Source organism: Haemaphysalis longicornis, unplaced genomic scaffold (genome assembly GCF_048455015.1).
Source record: "Haemaphysalis longicornis isolate Haplotype H1 unplaced genomic scaffold, Haemaphysalis longicornis Haplotype H1 scaffold_1, whole genome shotgun sequence".
Classification (NCBI taxonomy): domain Eukaryota; kingdom Metazoa; phylum Arthropoda; class Arachnida; order Ixodida; family Ixodidae; genus Haemaphysalis; species Haemaphysalis longicornis.
The window spans coordinates 274485145-274503065 of NW_027526203.1; the positions used below are offsets into that span (position 1 = coordinate 274485145).

At 43.7% G+C, this 17921-nt stretch overlaps 1 protein-coding gene across 1 annotated transcript in view; it reads left to right on the forward strand.

The window, feature by feature from the left end:
• The window catches only part of LOC144146085 (uncharacterized), a 96730-nt gene that overhangs the window by 15643 nt on the left and 63166 nt on the right, over positions 1–17921 (forward strand). Inside the window, 4 exon segments of the mRNA XM_077678024.1 lie at positions 9582–10040; positions 11139–11247; positions 12683–12798; positions 14174–14255. Of these exon segments, the coding sequence (XP_077534150.1) occupies positions 9582–10040; positions 11139–11247; positions 12683–12798; positions 14174–14255 (766 nt within the window).

Genomic DNA, 17921 nt, shown 5'->3' on the forward strand with positions numbered 1-17921 from the left:
TTATTTAGAATGCCACTGAAGGCAAGGTGTAAATTTGTATCTATATACTCATATGCCTAGACGTACTACACTCAGCAGCCACTTTTCCTGTAAAGGCCAGAATAGTCGGTGCGTACCATTTTTCCCATTATGATTTGTAATGCCACAAATCGTGAAAGCATACTGGCAAAGCTTGGAAGCTTGTTTAAAACAGTTAGAGCACATTGACGAGTACTGGCCAATTGACTAAATAGGCATCTCGCCGCCTTGGATCACTGCTAGAATGCACCACTGTTCTGCTGTCCGTATTTGAGGCATCATACTCTGTCATGAAGAGATGGAAGACCGGGGAAATGGCCCAGGCCCACGAGTAGCCCCTGCCTCTGTGCCAGTGGGGTGGCTGCCATAGTGTCCCCACATACTGTAGTGTTCCCCTCCAATTCATGTTTATTTGCCCATGGTCTTGCACTATTGCCCTTTGTTAGTTGCTTTATTGCAACAAAATAATGTTATTTTGGATTTGGAACACTACAGTCGAACCTCGTCATAACGAAGTAGTATCGGGGGAGTAAGTTAGCTCATTGTATCTGATATTCGTTGTAACAGTAGGGGTAAAAATTGGCCCTAACAAATCGGCAGTGTGGCTAAGGCAAAAATCTTAGATACGAAAACACTATATTCTAGGCTTCGAACCCACCATTAACGACGTAATCCTTACCCCTGTCTCCTTGTGGCATTTCAGACTAAATTTAGCCATAACGTCAGAACGGGAAATTACAACAGATCAACGTCTATTTGACAAAACAGGCCTGCATTCTTTTTTTTTTAAGTTGGATGTTATCTACGTCAGGTGTCTTAACTCTGAGCAGGATGAAATTTAGCACAGTGTCTACACACAAAAGGGCCTTTTCTACGCAATTTTGGGTGCCAGCAGTTTTTCCAAGTAGCTTATCAGCTTTTCTCAAATGTTTCTTCGTTATAGCCGATATCGCGTGCGGCTGTCATGGTTTTGGTTTCGTTATAAAAAAGAAAAAGTGTCAAGCTGGCCCAGAACCTGAGATTTTTGCTAGTCTAGCAAAAAAATTTTCCCGCTCGCAAAAAATATGCAACATAAGTGTGTGGTATTGAATTGAATAAATTTCCTTTGCTGTGGTGATAATTTCAAACAAATTTTTATTTGAAAAGAAAAAGAGAGAAAAAGAGCTCTACAGAAAAGTTTCGGGACAATCACAAAAAATAAGCAAAAATGTCAGTGTTGCTCCCCAGAGAAAAAATACACAAAAAATTTAAGATATACATTTTGTACATATACTATCAGTGCAAAACTCCTGCAAGTATCAAATGCCAACTAAATTTTCTTGATTTACAAAAAAAAAAATGTTAGCTGGTGGGTTTTGTGCCACACATGCATCGCATAAAACGCCGGTTTTCTGCTCCCCTCTTTTTTTTTTTTTTTTTTTTTTTTTGTAGCACAATTTCTAGTTTTGATACTGATTTTTCTGGGGCTTGCGTTGAACAGGGGTATTGGATTCTGTGCCGGCTTGGCGTACTGTCACTTTCGGTGCTGAAATCTGAAAGTTATCCTTGCAGTCAGTGCTGCTAATGTCATCCAAAAAGTTGCATGTAGAATCGTCCAAATCACTAAAAATGCAGCGTTTCTGCGGCGCCGTAGCGCGCCATGTCAACCCCGTCTCGGTATCATCCGAGCACCCATCACATGACACCGGCAGGCTTTAAAAAATCACGGCTCGAAAAAAAATATATATATATAAAGAGGATGGGTCTTCACTACTCAGTAGATGGTGCCAGCTCTCAGAGTGCACTCGGAAGGCGCCAAATTCGAAAGGGAAAACGTCAAAATTTGAACTTGAAAGCGTAGATAGTATGCTATCGATTTGAATAGGCGTGTGCAGGAAGTAAACTAATAGTTTCGCTATTGACAGTAGCCGTCGTCAACATATTAACTTTTGTGATAGGTACGTTCCCTGAATACATGGTTGCTGACGTCACAAAACAGGATTCAGCTGGAGTATTAAAATTTTGGTTTAAAATGTTCAATTCCTCAGTGAACAAAGCATGATTTGCTGCCGGACAAGTGCTGGGGGCACTAAAAAACACCAAATTTTTAGTACAAAAACCCGTATTTTCTCTTTATGGCTCCTTTAAGTATGTTTTGTAAAATCGATTTGGTGTTCAACGTGTGTCTTGTGTATTTTCTTTTTAGTGTGTCTTGTCCTTTAAGGGAACCATGAAGCCTCATTGAGAAAACACTAATGCTTGTTCACGGGAACTTCAATCTCAGAAGTTCTAAATTGAGAAAACAGAAATAGTGGCAACTTAACATCACTTAACATTTGATGGAATAGATCTGATTGACCAGATTGATGGTTTGTTGAACTAGTTTTATAGGATTGCAGCTGGAGCTTATAGTGTTTCAAATCAAGCATAGCTATATTTTAAATAAATTATATAAGGACAATAAATAAAAAAATTATTTGGAGGCACACGTTGCGAGCTCAAGTGGCTCTTGTCTTGATACGTTTTGGAATTGAAATACCGTAGCTGCGCCCGTCGTTTTCTCTTGGGGCACTGGGGGGGTTCACGTGAGCTCAAGTTGTCCATCTGTAGTCGTTTTCATTTTCATTGTTCGAAGCAAGACGAGCGCATATGGGGCTACGCTGTTACGTAGCATAGGATTATTACACACTGAAACACCCTGGTATGTTTCACTAGGTTTGATCAGGGATTTCAAATTTTAACGCATTGTTCATGAAGGAGTTGAGTTGGCGCACTGACTTGGTATTTTAACAAAACTTGTTGCTGAGCTAGTTGGTACATACTTTAAGAAAGAAGAAAAAACGTGGTGCAAACTAGACGTGGACGAAGAAAACAAGGGAAGACATATACAGGCGCCAAAACTTCCAACAGTTTATTTAAAGGAAACCACACGAATTTATACATGACTTATCCAAACAGAAACAACAACAACAAAAAAAATCAACCAAGGTATAATCATGCTAACAAGTGTAAAAGGTGATGACAATGGCTAAAAATGAATAAGTACAACACTGCTGAAAGGATGACAACAAATCTACTTCAGCCTCAAGAGCAATCAAGATGGTCCAATAGCGTGTGCGTGCATTCCAGGCGCAGACCAAACCGAAAAGAGGGAAGGACAACTGTGCGTGCAAAACTACATGCTGTGATTTAAAAATTACATTTCTTTTTCACTTAATGCTAGTGACGGCGTGCTGACACACTTGTCGTCGGCTCTTTTGATAAAAACTGCCTCGATCACCTCCCTTTCCGTTTTGTTTCTTGCTCTCCTCAGAAAGGTCGTCTTATACAGGAGTGGCTCACACCCACAGCACTTGCAGTGGTCTGCAACTGTAGTGGTCTGTGGAACAAAACTGTAGGGAAGTATGAGCTGCCCAGTCTTCAGAACAAAGTGAAGGTGTATGTTGTCTTCATGGTCCCATGAATGCGCTGCCTATGTCTTTGTGACAACAGCCAACTAGCCCGTCCTAATGCCTTAGAGCTCTTGGCCTTATTTTAGGCCCCATTAAATTACTTCGAAGTCTAATATCTCTATTGTGTACTTTTACACCCATCTTTCATATTTCGGACATCGTTCTACACGGCTAACCATTTACACCTCCAGATAATTTAATGCCGACATCTTGTGATTCTAGCCTTGTTGTTGGCGAACTCCAGTAACTTATGGCTGTTGCACCAAGTACTTCATAGCCAGTGACCTGCTGGCTGGAGGGGCAAAGACCAATGGGGTATATGCCTTGAATCGGAAGGTGTCTGACAAAGGATTATTCCTAGATGCTAATTATAGAGGGTGACACCATGCTGGTTGCTTAATTCTTTGACCTGTCTGCCTCAAAATTGAAGCAGTCACTAGTTTATCTAAAAACAATAAATCTGGTCATTTGGCAAGTTTTTCTTTATGGACAAATTGTGTCAAGTTGTCTAAATTGATGGTGGAGAAAGTAAAGGGCCTTGAGTTCTTTCAAAATGCTTGGAATAAAGCAAAATTTGTTTTCTTTATACTTCTGTAACACTTCGTATGAATGCCTCTGTAAGGCATGCCACAAGGCTGAGAATTGAAAAAAGTGCTGCTCAAAATTGTAGACTTGAAAGGTGGCCAAATTAACAGAATCAGAGAAACCAACTAGCTTATTTTGACTGCTGTAGGATGAGAAATGTCTCTTCAGGTTTATTACAGAGATATTACATGTTAATATCTGAAATCTGGAGTCTTACTGTTTCAGCATTTCAGTTTCAATGTATTGTGACATCTAATACAGAAAAGGTCCCAGAGTTACAAAACTGTCAGGGGGACCACCTATTAATAAATAAAACAGATGAAAAGTACAATTTTACAGGCAGTAGAAGTGATGTGTAAATAAACCAGAATAAATTCAAATTTGTAAGCCTGCTTACACAATGAATGAGGACATTAGGCGATAAAAAAGAAATCCACAAAATAAATATACTGCATAAAGAATTATACAGTGCAAAGGATCATCAAAACATATAACATCTACATCAATAAAACAGGGGAGCAACCATAAACAATGGGTTAATTTAAACAGCGTTCATGCCATTAATTTATAAAGGAATGAGATGAAATAGAAGTTTTGATGTCAGTAGGTAGTTGATTCCAGAATGTAATTCCGATAAAATGTAATGTAATTCCGTAAATTTTCCATAGTTAGTTTTAACCTTGCGCCATAGCTGATTGTTGTTTTCAGAGAATCTCGTGGGGTTGAGGTTAAGCAGGTTTGATTCTGTGAGGGTCCTACCAAGGGATATTTTGTTCTTAACTATGCGCTAATTAAGTTTTGTAAGCTTATGTTCAAAAGTTTTGTAATGGTTGTACATTGAGAGTCCTGAAAATTGCATTTGCTTTGAAAGATGACTGTTAAACGTAATTAGTCTTATTACATGTCTCTGTAGTTGCTGTAAATGAGACATGTGGGTTAAGTAAGCAATTCCCCATGATGAAACACAGTATTGTAGGTGGCTATTTATGAGTAATATAAGGACATTATAATGGGGTGTGGAAAGTACCATCGTTTTTTTATTACTCATGATAACCCACAACCAATTTTTTTCGGTACCATATTAATACGTTGATAAATTTGAGATGAGTGTCTATCAGTACACCCTCAACATGGCAGCAGGTGATGTGTGAATGACATGGTTTTGCAACGTTATTGATGGTGTGGGATCAGCATTGCGCATTGGACTACGAAAAAACGTGAAATGGGTTTTTGCAGGGTTAATATAGAGTTGATTAAGTTTGCACCATGATATCCGATTATCTGGGTCTGAATTTAACAAAGATAATACTTCAGTTAGAGATTTTTTGTGAGCAAATATAGTAGTGTCATCAGCATATATGTTATTAGTAAACTTAAGACAATTTGGAAGCTTAATTATATACACTAAAAATAATAGTGGCCCCAGAATAGAACTTTGCAGAACACATTTTATTAATAATTTGGGTTGTAAAAGGCAACCGTTAATTTCCACGGCCTTGGACCTATTTGTTAAGTAACTGCGATTAAAGACAGAGGAGGACCCCCAGTTCCATGTGAATCAAGCTTGTGAAGAAGAATGGTATGACTTATCGTATCGAATCTTTAGTAAAATCTACAAAGATAGCCCCCCGCAAAATGACCCATGCCTATAGCACATTTTATGGTATCTTTAAAAGAAATTAGGGCAAGTTCTGTCGAAAACCAAACTGATGAGGGGAAAGAATATTGAATTTGTCGAAATATTTTATTAGTCGTGTTACAATTAGCTTTTCAACAATTTTACTAAAACATGGTAAAATACAAATTGGTCTGTAGTTTGGAACCACATCCGCGTCACCTTTTTTTAACACCAGGGTAATTTTTCCTGCTTTTAACTCGTCAGGAAGTGTACCTTCTTTAAATATACAGTTTATAATATGACTCAGAAAAGTGGAGACGTGGTTCCCAGTTATTTTTGATGACGACAAGAGCACTCATGCAGCCCGGGGCCTGTAGATTTTAGATTAGATATTATGCTGCTGATTTCGGAGGGATTCGTAGGCTAAAGATAAAATGACTGCAACGACTGCACACTGTACGTAGGAGAGGCATTGGAGGCGATAGGTATTATATTACCAATAAAAAACTTGCTAAATTCATTTGCAATATCCTTTGGTTGTGTGAGCGTTGCAATGCAGTGTTGATTTTAGAGATTGTGTGCCTCGTTGATAGCTGATTAAGAAATGACTATCTGTTCCGACGTTTTTCTTGAATCGTTTTTACGGTTCATAATTTCCTCGTCATAATGTTTACGCTAGTGTCGTTCAAGTATTTGAATAGTTATTGTATTGTAGTCTAAAGTTTAGATTGAATGGTTGGAGCTTAATTTTCTTATACAGGTTGTGTCTTTTAGTAATGCTACGCAAGAGACCACGTGTTGTGCTGGGATTTCACGGCGTCGAAAACCATTGCGTAACCTTGATAGAAGAACTAGATTGCTGGGACGCTCGCTCAATAATGGTATTGAAATTGTAAAGATAGAATTGTTTTTATCAGCCAATGAAATTGAACACCTCATTTTAAATCCATCAATTTCAATTGCGGCTGGTGTGAAATTGAACATCTCCTTTCAAATCCAACAATCTTGATTCCAAGCAGTGTTCTTATTGATAAACTGCACACATTCGTTCTTTAATATATTTAGGGTACAATGTTTTCTCGTTTACCCAATATTCCCAGATTTCTTGGCCTATATAAAATTTATATTAAAAGGGTTAAACATGACTTTGCCCTGAAATTTCTAGTGGACACAGATTCTCGTCATCCTTACAGGGAGAGAAAAATTCACTGAAAAAACAGTGCACTGGAGAGGTCTGAAATCTAGACCAAAATGTCACCGCAAGATAATTTGACAATTAGACATGTTTTATACTGTTCTTAAGCACCTGTAAACTTACCCTGAAAACTCCTGAAAACTTACCTTGTTTATCCTGTTCTTAAGCACCTGTAAACTTACCCTGAAAACTCCTGAAAACTTACCTTGTTTATCCTGTTCTTAAACACCTGAAAACTTACCCTGAAGTAACATTTGTTTGTGGATGCATGAACAGAACTAGTACGTGTTCCCACTAGCCTACTGGGTATGCCACACTGATGTTATTCTTAATCACAGGTGTATCAGCCAGAGGAAACACCCTTTTGACACCGTTATGTATTACCAACGGCAGTGGGGGAGAAGAGGCAGAGCTCTCAGTTGTGCATTGCTGAGGTTACTTTTCTTCAATGCATGTAGAGATAGTTTGAATAAGAAAATGTCTTTGTCCACTGTTTACAGTTATTTTAGGCACATAACTAAAATTAATTTTTTGTGTATGTGTGTGCATGGATCAGGAAGAAATATTATTGCTCAATGTTAATTGTATTGGTAAAAAGAAAATCTACTTTTCTTCAGGAAGGTAATGAAAACCTGTGTTCTCGTGCTGTAATATTTAAAGGGGCCCATAAAGACCAAGCAGAATTTTGTTCATTTTGAAAGAACTAGACAGCGGTAGCTCACTCAGCTCCATTTCTGCCATGAAAGATGTTTTTTTAACCAAAAAACACAAGAACATTGAAAAACTTCCAAACTTTTTGCAGGAATGATGTACGGGCGGGCACTAGAAATGTTTTTATCAATGTGTTTGTTAACTGCGTGTTAGTATACAAGTGATATGCAGTGGCGTAACTAAGGGGGGCAGGGGGGGTACAACTGCCCCGGGTGCTACTTGGGAGGGGGCGCCGAGCCGAGTACGCCCAACTGGTGCCCGAGGGAAAAAATCGCAGCAGGGCGGCGCAGCGCCAAAAGTCGCCGTTGAAGAGAGTGCTAGTTTGGACTTGCCGGTACATTGTAACAAACCAACAGTGCTGAGGAAGACAACAACGAAAAGGTGGGACACACAAGGGACGCTGTGCCGGGGTGTACACACTAGAGTCGCTGAAACTAGGAAAGTACTGCCACTAGCAGGCAGTAGCAGGCAGCAGGCAGTTGGGCGTGTCGCCCAACTACGTATAGTGCCTAGAATTGTTTGCACTTACATTAATGTTAAAAATTCAGGAAAGCTTACACTCAGGCTTAAGACATGAATGGTGAAGCTGTTGTAGGTGACCATTGCCGCACTCGTAGTAAAGTTTCAGTATAATTGTTTATTTGCACAGTTGCGGTGCTAGTAATCGTCATCATATGCATCGAAGAAGTCTTCTTCGCGGCGAGTGGTGGATGCAAAGTCATCCTCAGCATTGTAGACTTCCGCCAGCTCAACTGGCCATGCTTGCACTAAGTCGCGCAAGGCTTGAACCATAGGAAAGCTGCAGGATTTCTTTCTTTGTGAGCCTTGAAGGACACATCACCATGCATTATTTGCACAAGTTTGAAATTGTTTATTTGCATGTTCCGTCGTTACTTTGCACTGTGCTTGTAGTAGTTATCGTCATATGCAACGATATCCTCGTGTTCCTCATACCAAGAATTTCATGCATGGCAGCGCTTGACGACAGCGCTGGAATTTGTTTGTTAAACCCACTGCGCGAGTTGGAACTCTGCGGTCGCCGCGAGGCACGCGCTCACGAGCGCTCAGCATTTTCTTGGCATTTTTTTTCCCTGCAACACTGAACTTAGGGCTTCTACAACAGCTGTTAATAATGATGATATTGTGATATTTGTAAGTACTATCATTGTCGTCAGGAGGGGCGCGAAAATATATTTGCCATGGGCGCCGTCCCATCTAGTTACGCCACTGGTGATATGATCACATGTAGGATATGATCAAACGCTACTACAGGCCCCCCACCAATTAATTGCTCAGCCGCCTCTTTTTTTTTTTTTTTTTTTTCGGTAGCTTAGTTTGGCGGCCATCAATTGCAGAAACAAGATTCTGTGATGTAGAAAATTCGCTGAAAAGTGGCTGTGGAGTTGCCACTGTTGAATAGGTATTCTTTAATATCTCGATTATTTGTGTGAAGTTTGTGGTGAAATTGGCGTAATAGTTATGGGTACAAAACAGCCTTTTTAATGAACCAAAGTGGTATTTCGTCTTCATGGCCCCTTTAAAATAGCGCCTGATTCTGCCCCCCTCCGTTGGTTTTCAAAAAATCATAAAACCCTAAATAGACCAATGATTTTTTGCTTAGTGGGTGTGTTGGAAGCTTGCCTCTCTGCTTTGTTTTGAGGGAGCTTTCCTGGTGGCAGGCTGGTAGCCAGTTGTGGAAGGCATCGCTGATCAGAGCTCTATTATTTATTAGCAGCTATTGAGGTAGTAAGACCGTACCAACCACAAACCAACCAACCTTATCAGAATCGATGCGAAAAAAAAAAAAAAAAGAATCAAACATGGCCCAATCAGTGTACAGCTGGTAGCTGGTTGTGCAGTTAGTGGTTGGTGCCTTTCTTTGGTTGGCTGGGCCTTGCAGAAGACATGGGCCAAACCTGTTTGGGCCTTCGTGCCACCTGTTGCCGGCCCCCTTCTCTGAAGGAAGGCACCCGGACGAGGTGGGAAAGCACACTTAGTCTCTATTGGTCCTTCCCCGCGACAGGTGATGAACAAGGGCCAGTGCTCCTACAAGGATGCGGAGACGCTGAAGCCTGCGCCGAAGAAGAAGGTTGGCCCTGTGTCAGTGGCGCCATGTGGGAACCGGGCGCGTGCGGCGGCTGTGGCCGCTGCCGCCGCCATTGGGGCGGGCATCCATCGGCGCACGGACCTTATGCACTCTGCGGTGGAGGCCGTGCGCGCCCTGGGCGAGAAGGGGGGCTCCAGCTTTCGGGCCATAGTGAAGTTTGTGCGGCAAGCCCTGCGGCTGGACCCTGGGGTGCGACTGCGGCTGGCCGTCAAGCGCGCCGTCGCGGCAGGTCGGCTTCTGCGGGTGGGTCGCTTGTACCGGCTGCCCTGCAGCGACAGCGACGAGTCCAGCAGCGACTCGGACGACGACGCCAGCGGCACCGAGCGCCTGGGCTTGGCCGTCAACGGGAACTTGGCGGGGAGAGCAGGCCAGAAGGTGGGTACCAGCCATGGCGGGCGACGGACAGCATGCAATGCAACTGTTCGGGGATCTCTAGGTTCAGAGGTATTCGGGGCCTCAGATTTGGGGGCTGAACACGAATACGTATAAATACCTTTTTTTTCGTAAGATAATGCTGAAAGCTACCAGTCAAAAAACGTGACTTGTCCCATTCGCTACTTGTGTTCTCCCTGATCATCGCCTCCTGTATTTTTACAATGCCAAGCGCATCAACCCGGACCAGCCAACCAAGCCTCTCCTTCTACTCCGGCCACTCTCCCCCAATCGCTAGCCTTCCCAGCGCTTTAGTCACGTGACCGGTTCATCCCGGCGCGACGCGGGGTGGAGAGCGGCAACGTTGGCAAAACGTGCTCCGCCGCGAGCCTGAGTTTTCTGACGCTGGCGGGGGCGCCCCCTCCTTCGATGATCTCAAACATAAATTGCCTTGGCAACCAGGCACAAGCCACTCTCTAAATTAGTTACGGTTGCATGATCCTGGTTCAGCTCGGGGCCCCACCTTGCGAAATCTAGGCACTGCAGGCGTACCAGTCACTCCCATTGGGAAGCGCGCAATGCGTTTGGCATTGTAAAAATACAGGAGGCGATGCCCTGATTTATTTGCATTGTGTTTAAGGTGCATATGGCTTCATTTTTCTCTCTATTGCGATGTTGCTTTTTTATTGACTCTATGACCAAGTCTTTTAGCTTGCATATTCTTTCCATTTATGCAAGTTGCAGTGCGAAAGCCCCATGACAGCATTTTAATTTTTCTGTGAACTCCATGAATTATTGTGTCCGTACTCCTTGCTTAAGTCTAATCAGATTCAGCATGGTCTAAACACATAATTTTTGTCACTAAATCATGAAAGGGAAACCCTTGCCGTACCACTGTTTTGTGCATGTTTAAGTGGTGGGTGGCTCAAAAGGACATAATCTCATGAAGTCTAAATAAAGCCAGTGGGGGAAGTGTTTCTGCACACTAAAAAAAACGTGCCTGCACTTACGAAAATGCCCAAAGCGGTGCAGCTGATGATACTTGAAAAAAAAAAAGTTTTTGCGTTTCTGGGACATTGTTTGCCTTTTTTCATTCCACAGAGGCGGTCTACACTCCATGGGCGTTGCTCAGTGTGTCATGGAACCCAGCGGAATAATAGAAATGGTGTGGCCGAAGAACTTCTCTCTTGTCATTCGTGCAGTTTTTTGGGTGAGCTTCTCAAGCTCTTCACTATTCCGGCCACAGTTATTTGCTCTTTACATTTATTACAGTTATTTGCTCTTTTTATATTTATTCTCAGTACACCTTTGCTGGTAATGCCCCGACCTTTTTGACTTATACCGCAAGGTTTTTAAAGCCTCTTTCGGGCTGAAATGAGCATGTCACCACCTCATGTGTTATTGTTCCTTGAGTTTCAACCAGGTTGAGTTGGCAGGTGTGATTACAACTATCTCTATGCTGCCAATGTTTTCGCATCAGTGGCTTTGCGCTAGCGTGCAGCCTACTGTGAGGGTACTTGTGCCTACTTTTAAATGCAGTCGCCAACCGATTTTTTTGGACGTCCTATTTTCCGGAGTTGCCTGAAAATCCGGACTCTCAGTGGCATCATCAGGTGCTCCATAGAGTCAATGTACAACACTGACCAAAATTTCTGATGTGTGAAACTCTGCTCTTTTGATTTTTCAGACGTTGGGTCCATTCGATTTAGCCTGCACCTCTTGAACCAGTTCATAGCGGTGCAAAGTAGGTTCTGTCATGTAGAATAATCAGCGGAACCACACCTGCACTTTTTTCGTCTGCTCCTGCACCTCCTCGGCAGAGAGCGCAGGCAAAGCCATGAACTCGTCCTGCCCCCGCCGGCACCACCGGTGAATCGAACGGCGCGGTTCAGGTGCCGTGAGCTGCACCGCCTGAACTGGTTCACGTGGTGCAGGTGAAACGAATGGGCCCGTCTTCTTTCTATCGCGAGTCAAAGCTACCAAAAATGCAAACATCGCTGACATTTTGTTTTTCTGGAGCCTCGAACCCGCATTGCATGTGTATCGCCAGCAGATCTTGCCTCAATAGCAGGCACCACTTCCTGCGCCGTCCCGCGAGCCGCATGGAGGAAGGAACTCATTTGCGGCGGTGGCTGTTAAGTCGGATATGGTCGGTTGTGTTTTCTGCACCCTCACGGGGCTTTCTGGGCTTTCTGCTGCTTACAGTGAGAACGTCCTGCCTCGGCCGACATGCAAACTGACCTATTGGTTCGGCAGCATAGTGCCCCGCAGAAACAGATTGACGAATTTTTCAAGCTGTTCAGTAAATGAGGTGCTTTTTTTATGTGAATTTGTTTTTCGGACTGCCTGATTTTCTGGATGCTTTCTCGGCCTCTTGAGGGTCCAAAAATCGATCGGCGACTGTATGAAGGAAATGGTGTGGCTCTGGGCCTCCATGGTTACCCTAAGTCCTGTACTGTCCTCGTGGACTTCCTGGGACACGCCTCCTTGGACTGGCCAGGAACTCTGCAAGACCAAAGTGTCGAGCAGGCACACTGTATTTGCACCTGACACGTTAGAGTGAGGTTTTGGGATGCCCGTCAGGATGCCTCCCCCTGGGGGGCTGCACAAACTGACCTCTGCCCGTTGTGCCCTTCACACGACAGCCCATCCGTCCTGTCTCAAGTACCCGAGGGAGCTGGCAGGGTCCCTGCTGAATTCCAACTGGCAGTGCGCCCATTGCAGAAAGTGCTCCTACTGTGGTAGCCGTAAAGAAGGAGAAGTAAGTGTTGGCACATTCGCCCTCTTAGTTAAACCGTGTGTGCAAAATGATCACCCTTGCATGAGCGCTGCTTTTTGCTTGTATGAAGTTGTGAGGGTCTTTCTTGCACAGGCAAAATAGTTTCGTACACTAGTTCGGGTGATGACTGGACGTGCATCACTTTTGTTCAGAGCATCTCTTTCACCCCTTTTTTGAAGTGGTTATTTAATGTGGCTATCAAATGCTGCATGTTATCGAGCACAATAAGTGTCTGTGCTTATGATGCCTTGGCAACAACAGTGTTAGCCATGAGAAGCAATTTTTTTTGTTACTTTGGGTCAGTCTGGAGACTTCACAATTATTAGGGCTAAGATGGGCAATTAATGAGATATTTCTTTATTTTAATGGCTGAGTATGTTCTCTGTAGCAAGCATGAGTTTTTTTTTTTTTTATTATTTCTGCTTAATGTTCATTTGCCTCTTATTTCCATGCAAGTCTGGGAAATTTATATGGAAACTGCGAACAGAGGAGCAGGCAAATGGTTTGTCTGCATACCAATTTTGTAAACAGTCCGTAGCCCTGCAGAATTAGTCAGTATATCACTTAGTTGAGAAAATGGAATTCAACATTCAAGTACCTTTAGTAGGTTGCAGCTGTGAACTGTAATGGTCTAGGCATTGGTTAGCCGTACCCGCCGCGGTGGCTCAGTGGCTAAGGCGTTCTGCTGCTGAGCACGAGGTCGCGGGTTCGATTCCCGGCCACGGCAGCCGCTTTTCTGATGGAGGCGAAAGGCAAACACCCGTGTGGACGAGATTTCGGCGCACGTTAAAGATCCCCAGGTGGTCAAAATTAATCCGGAGCCCTCTACTACGGTGTGCCTCATCGCTTGCGTTGCATCGGCGCGTTAAACCCTACAATCAATCAATTGGTTAGCCATAATTGTTTGTTGTGGGTATGCTTTGACCAGCACAGTAGTACAGTTGTTTCAAGAACTGTGTTATATTTTATGCAAAATTTATTTTTATTGCAATGTAGTGAAACAGTGAAGTATTGCGAGCTCCGTACTGACCAATGGACTTTGAGCCAGGTTTATAAAGCAGTTTTGTTGCATCTTTTGGAATGCTACCTGAGATGGGGTATTTCAAGAGTAGAAAAACTGTGCATCAAAGTAAGGATGGACAGGATGGGCGCAGTCCTGTATATCCTTGCTGCCTTGTCTTGGACACGCAGTTTTCTACTAGTGCAGTGCAATGCATTTACATTAATCATCATGTGTCAACTCTTGCAGTGTACCATGTAAGTGTGACTGGCTCAGCTTATGAAATAAGGCGTGTGGTTTTTGCAGTTCACAGAAATGTTGTATGCTGGCCACATTCTGTTCCTTGTTCACTTGCAGGAGCATTTATTGTGTTGTGAAGTCTGTGATTCCCATTTTCATCTTGGATGCTTAAAGCCTCCCTTGACCAAGGCACCAAAAGGTAAGCTAACCCACTTGGATGCTATATTTTGTGGAGGTGGAGGCAGTAAACAGGCTGCATTGCCCGGCTAGCAAGCTAGAGCATGAAAACCAAAGGCACAGTCCACTTTGTGGCCGCTGAGGGTTCGATCAACTCGCCAAAAGTTGTCAATGATGCCTCGGAAGCAGGTGAAGTCAACAAATCACACTTGATTAAAATGTGGAATGACCCTTCTTAACTCTTTCGTTACGGCGGAAAAACAGCCGATTTTGAGTGCTGCCACAAAACTATTTCTTTCTCTTGAGCTAGTGGACACATTTAGCATTGCTATGCCTGGAATTGTAGCTTATAGATTGCTCTTACAAACACATAACAACATTTTTGTGAAAGGTACAATTACCTAGTTTATTAGTGAAATAATCAGAAAAAAAATGCACAAAAAAGTATACACGCAACGTATATAGACGATTGTAATGAGCCTGAAAAAGTTTTTAGGAATTCTAAGATATGCAAATTGTTCCTACATTTCTTGTCTGATTCAATATATATATATATATATATATCAACGCTGTACACAAAGTTTTGTATTTTCGTGGGCCCGTCAACTTAGCGGAACTGACGGCTGTGCCACTTCTCGAAGCCACACGAGTGTAAGTCGGTCATGCATCCAAGCACACTTTTTTGTGTTCTGACACAAAATCCTTTTCACTTTAGAGGTAAAGAACCAGAAAAAAAATTCAGCACTCTTGAGAAGTGTCGCGCATCACTCCGTAGCGGTAATCTGACACGAGTGCCAGGCTATCATGAAAGTGATAATGCGATATGACGTGGTGCATTTGTCAAAATATCCCCACCGTACGTTGTCCAGACCCTACACATCAATGTGTAAAACCGCATTCGTCAGATAGGAAGCCCGTTTTGTTTATAAATATAGCCCAAAGTCAAAAACGGACCTACGGGGCAGCACCTGCCGGTCTGAGGCATTTGAATGAGAGCGTCTTCATCAGAACTAAAATCTAGCGAATCCACATCGTTCGTGGAGTCATCACTGCCGCTGGGGTAACAAAAATCAGCAGCAGCAGCTGCCAAACTCCCTGCCACAGCTGTCCGCTTTTGCCGCTGTTTTCACACAACTCGCCACTATCGCGGGTTCAAATTTCACTCTTGGCGCGGTCTCTGCACGCGAAATATCAACAAAACATAATAAAATCGAAAAATTAGTTGTCAATAAATACGCCAGATGGCGTTAGTTGTCCGCCAGGCTCTTTAGCTTTCGCGGGACAGGAAAGAGTTTAACATATTAGGGGGAATCACAAGCTTTGGCCACCCATCTGACCATTTAAACGTTATTGTTCACGCTTCATTCGACCACATCCTCTTCTCATGCCCTAAGTAGAGGGCACTTCCAGTGTTAGAATGGTCTTGCGCTGGAGACTGACATTGAAGCCGGGATATTTCCTTGGCTCCCCTTAGTATCTGCACTTCGATGGTGCAGGGGTGAGACAGCTGCGCATATTGCGCACTTTTGATACAAATCTGCTTTCCAGCGCCAGGCTGCTCCAAAAGCTTGAAAATTGCAAAAATTGCGCCAAACTGCTCCAAAACAGTCTGAGCCAAGGATTTTAACGCTCCCGCCAGTTTCAGTGGTGAAAAATGCTTACTGACGGCATAATTTTCCAGCACCCCCAAGGTTATCCTGTTTGTAAAGGTTTAATTGATTGATCATACAATAAAAAACCCGCATAAAATTGTCCCCAAGATAGTTTTTCGAAGGTCACCATGTCGGGTTGCACATGTTATATTCTGCGAGTTTTTTAAAGTTTTCCCATGGAAAACAATTGCAAAGTCCTGTAGATAAAATACGTATGTGTACTCAGGTGACAAACTACTGGTGAAAATTGATGAAAAGACGGCAATTTTCGGAGCGCTGTATCTGCAGAACGACATTACTGGGCGCCGCCATCTTGGTGTGGTGAATATTGGAAAACATGGCCGTCGGGCGAAGCAGTTGCTCGTGGTTCAGGCAGAGTGTTCGTTGCCGATTTCTGCTGTGGTTTTGATTATGGGGGTGGCTGAGTTTTCATTTAGTCGTTTGATCTGTTGAGGGAAGTTGCGTGACTCGAAGAACGGGAGTTCATCAAAAACAACGTGGGGCCGGTGAATTCCCCGTGTTTTGGCCTCGAGTGAGAGGCGCGATGCATGCTTGAAGTGAAATTTCGGACTCATTGCGGTGTTATAATAAAACGCTGAGTTATTGCTGCCTTTGACAGCAAGCTTGCGAGTGGTGGAAATGAGACGATCGACACTGCAGAAGTGGCGGCGCAGGCTACATCGCCCCAAAACGTTCAAGCAGTGGCCGATAGTGGGACGGGCTATTATTGCACGCTAGTAATAATGGTAATCTATCTTAAGTGAAATTTAATGCCAAAAGGGAGGTGGCTAAACATACCAACGTTGTTCAAATTGCGATCGTAGTGAATGCGCACCTTGGGGATTGAAATGGGAGGGCTGGTGGGGTGCGAAGATCGTCACCTCGCTTGCGCAACTTTTGCCCTGCCTCTACAATTGTGTGTAAAGCCGAGTCTGGGATTACAAAAATAATTTCAGCATTCACATGATAATGAAAATGCCTTACGATTGCTTAGTTTTTCGATTCAATGTTTTCAACGGTACTCCATGCTATCTATGCATAGAGCCTAAGAATTTATAAATGGCTTGTAGAAAGGTAGTGCAGTTCGTGCCTTGTGATACTCTAGTAGAAAAAACTTAATTGAAAGGCTGTTTCAGTGTTATGTACGTTCAAAACCGGGCCCATTAAAAAGTGCACCCCCTCCCCCCCCCCCCCCCCCCCCCCCAGGTTGCCCCCCCCCCCCAGGTTGCTCCCCCCCCCCAGGAGAGAGAGAGAGAGAGAGAGAGAGAGAGAAGAGAGAGAGAGAGAGAGAGAGAGAGAGAGAGAGAGGAGAGAGAGAGAGAGAGAGAGAGAGAGAGAGAGAGAGAGAGAGAGAGAGAGAGAGAGAGATGTGCCGCCACTTGCGTCCGAACTGACTTGTGCGATTTTGGAACACTGCAGCTGCGATAACTGCGGTTAGCGTGACCGAACTGAAGTGGCCAGGCTCAGTTTGCGTTAATTATGTTTAGCAGGGTAACCGCAGTTTTGTCTGTCGTGTAACGCAGCAAACTGCGGTTTTGTCTACCCGCGGTTTGCTTAACCGTGGTTAACTGTGCCTGTGTAACTAGGGTATTACAGTCTTGCAGTGGTGGGCTTCTGAAAACATGCACAAAAAACAGCGTTTTTTACCAAGTGAACCAGCAGGTAGGGGGGGCGATGGCACTTGCTGGCCCAAGTTGTATTGGTCGGTTGCTGTTTTGCTTGTAAGAATAGCCTTTCTGGCTGAACGGGGTTCACCCTGCATCTGCGCTAGGTGAGATAAACCAACGTGCCTCCTCTAGGTGTGTGACTGAGGCTAGGAATTCTGTCTGAAGCCCCCCTCACTATAAAGGGAGGGGGGCAAAAGAAGCCTGCCACAATTGCCATTGCACTGGGTTTGTATGTGTATGAGGTTGCTAATAGTGTGAGGAGGCAGCAAGCTGGCAAATTTATCAACCCCCAAATGTGGACTGGGCTTTCAGCTGAGGGAAGGAAACTGCGGCATCAGAGCAGGTGGCTGTGTGAGGGTCAAGGTGCCT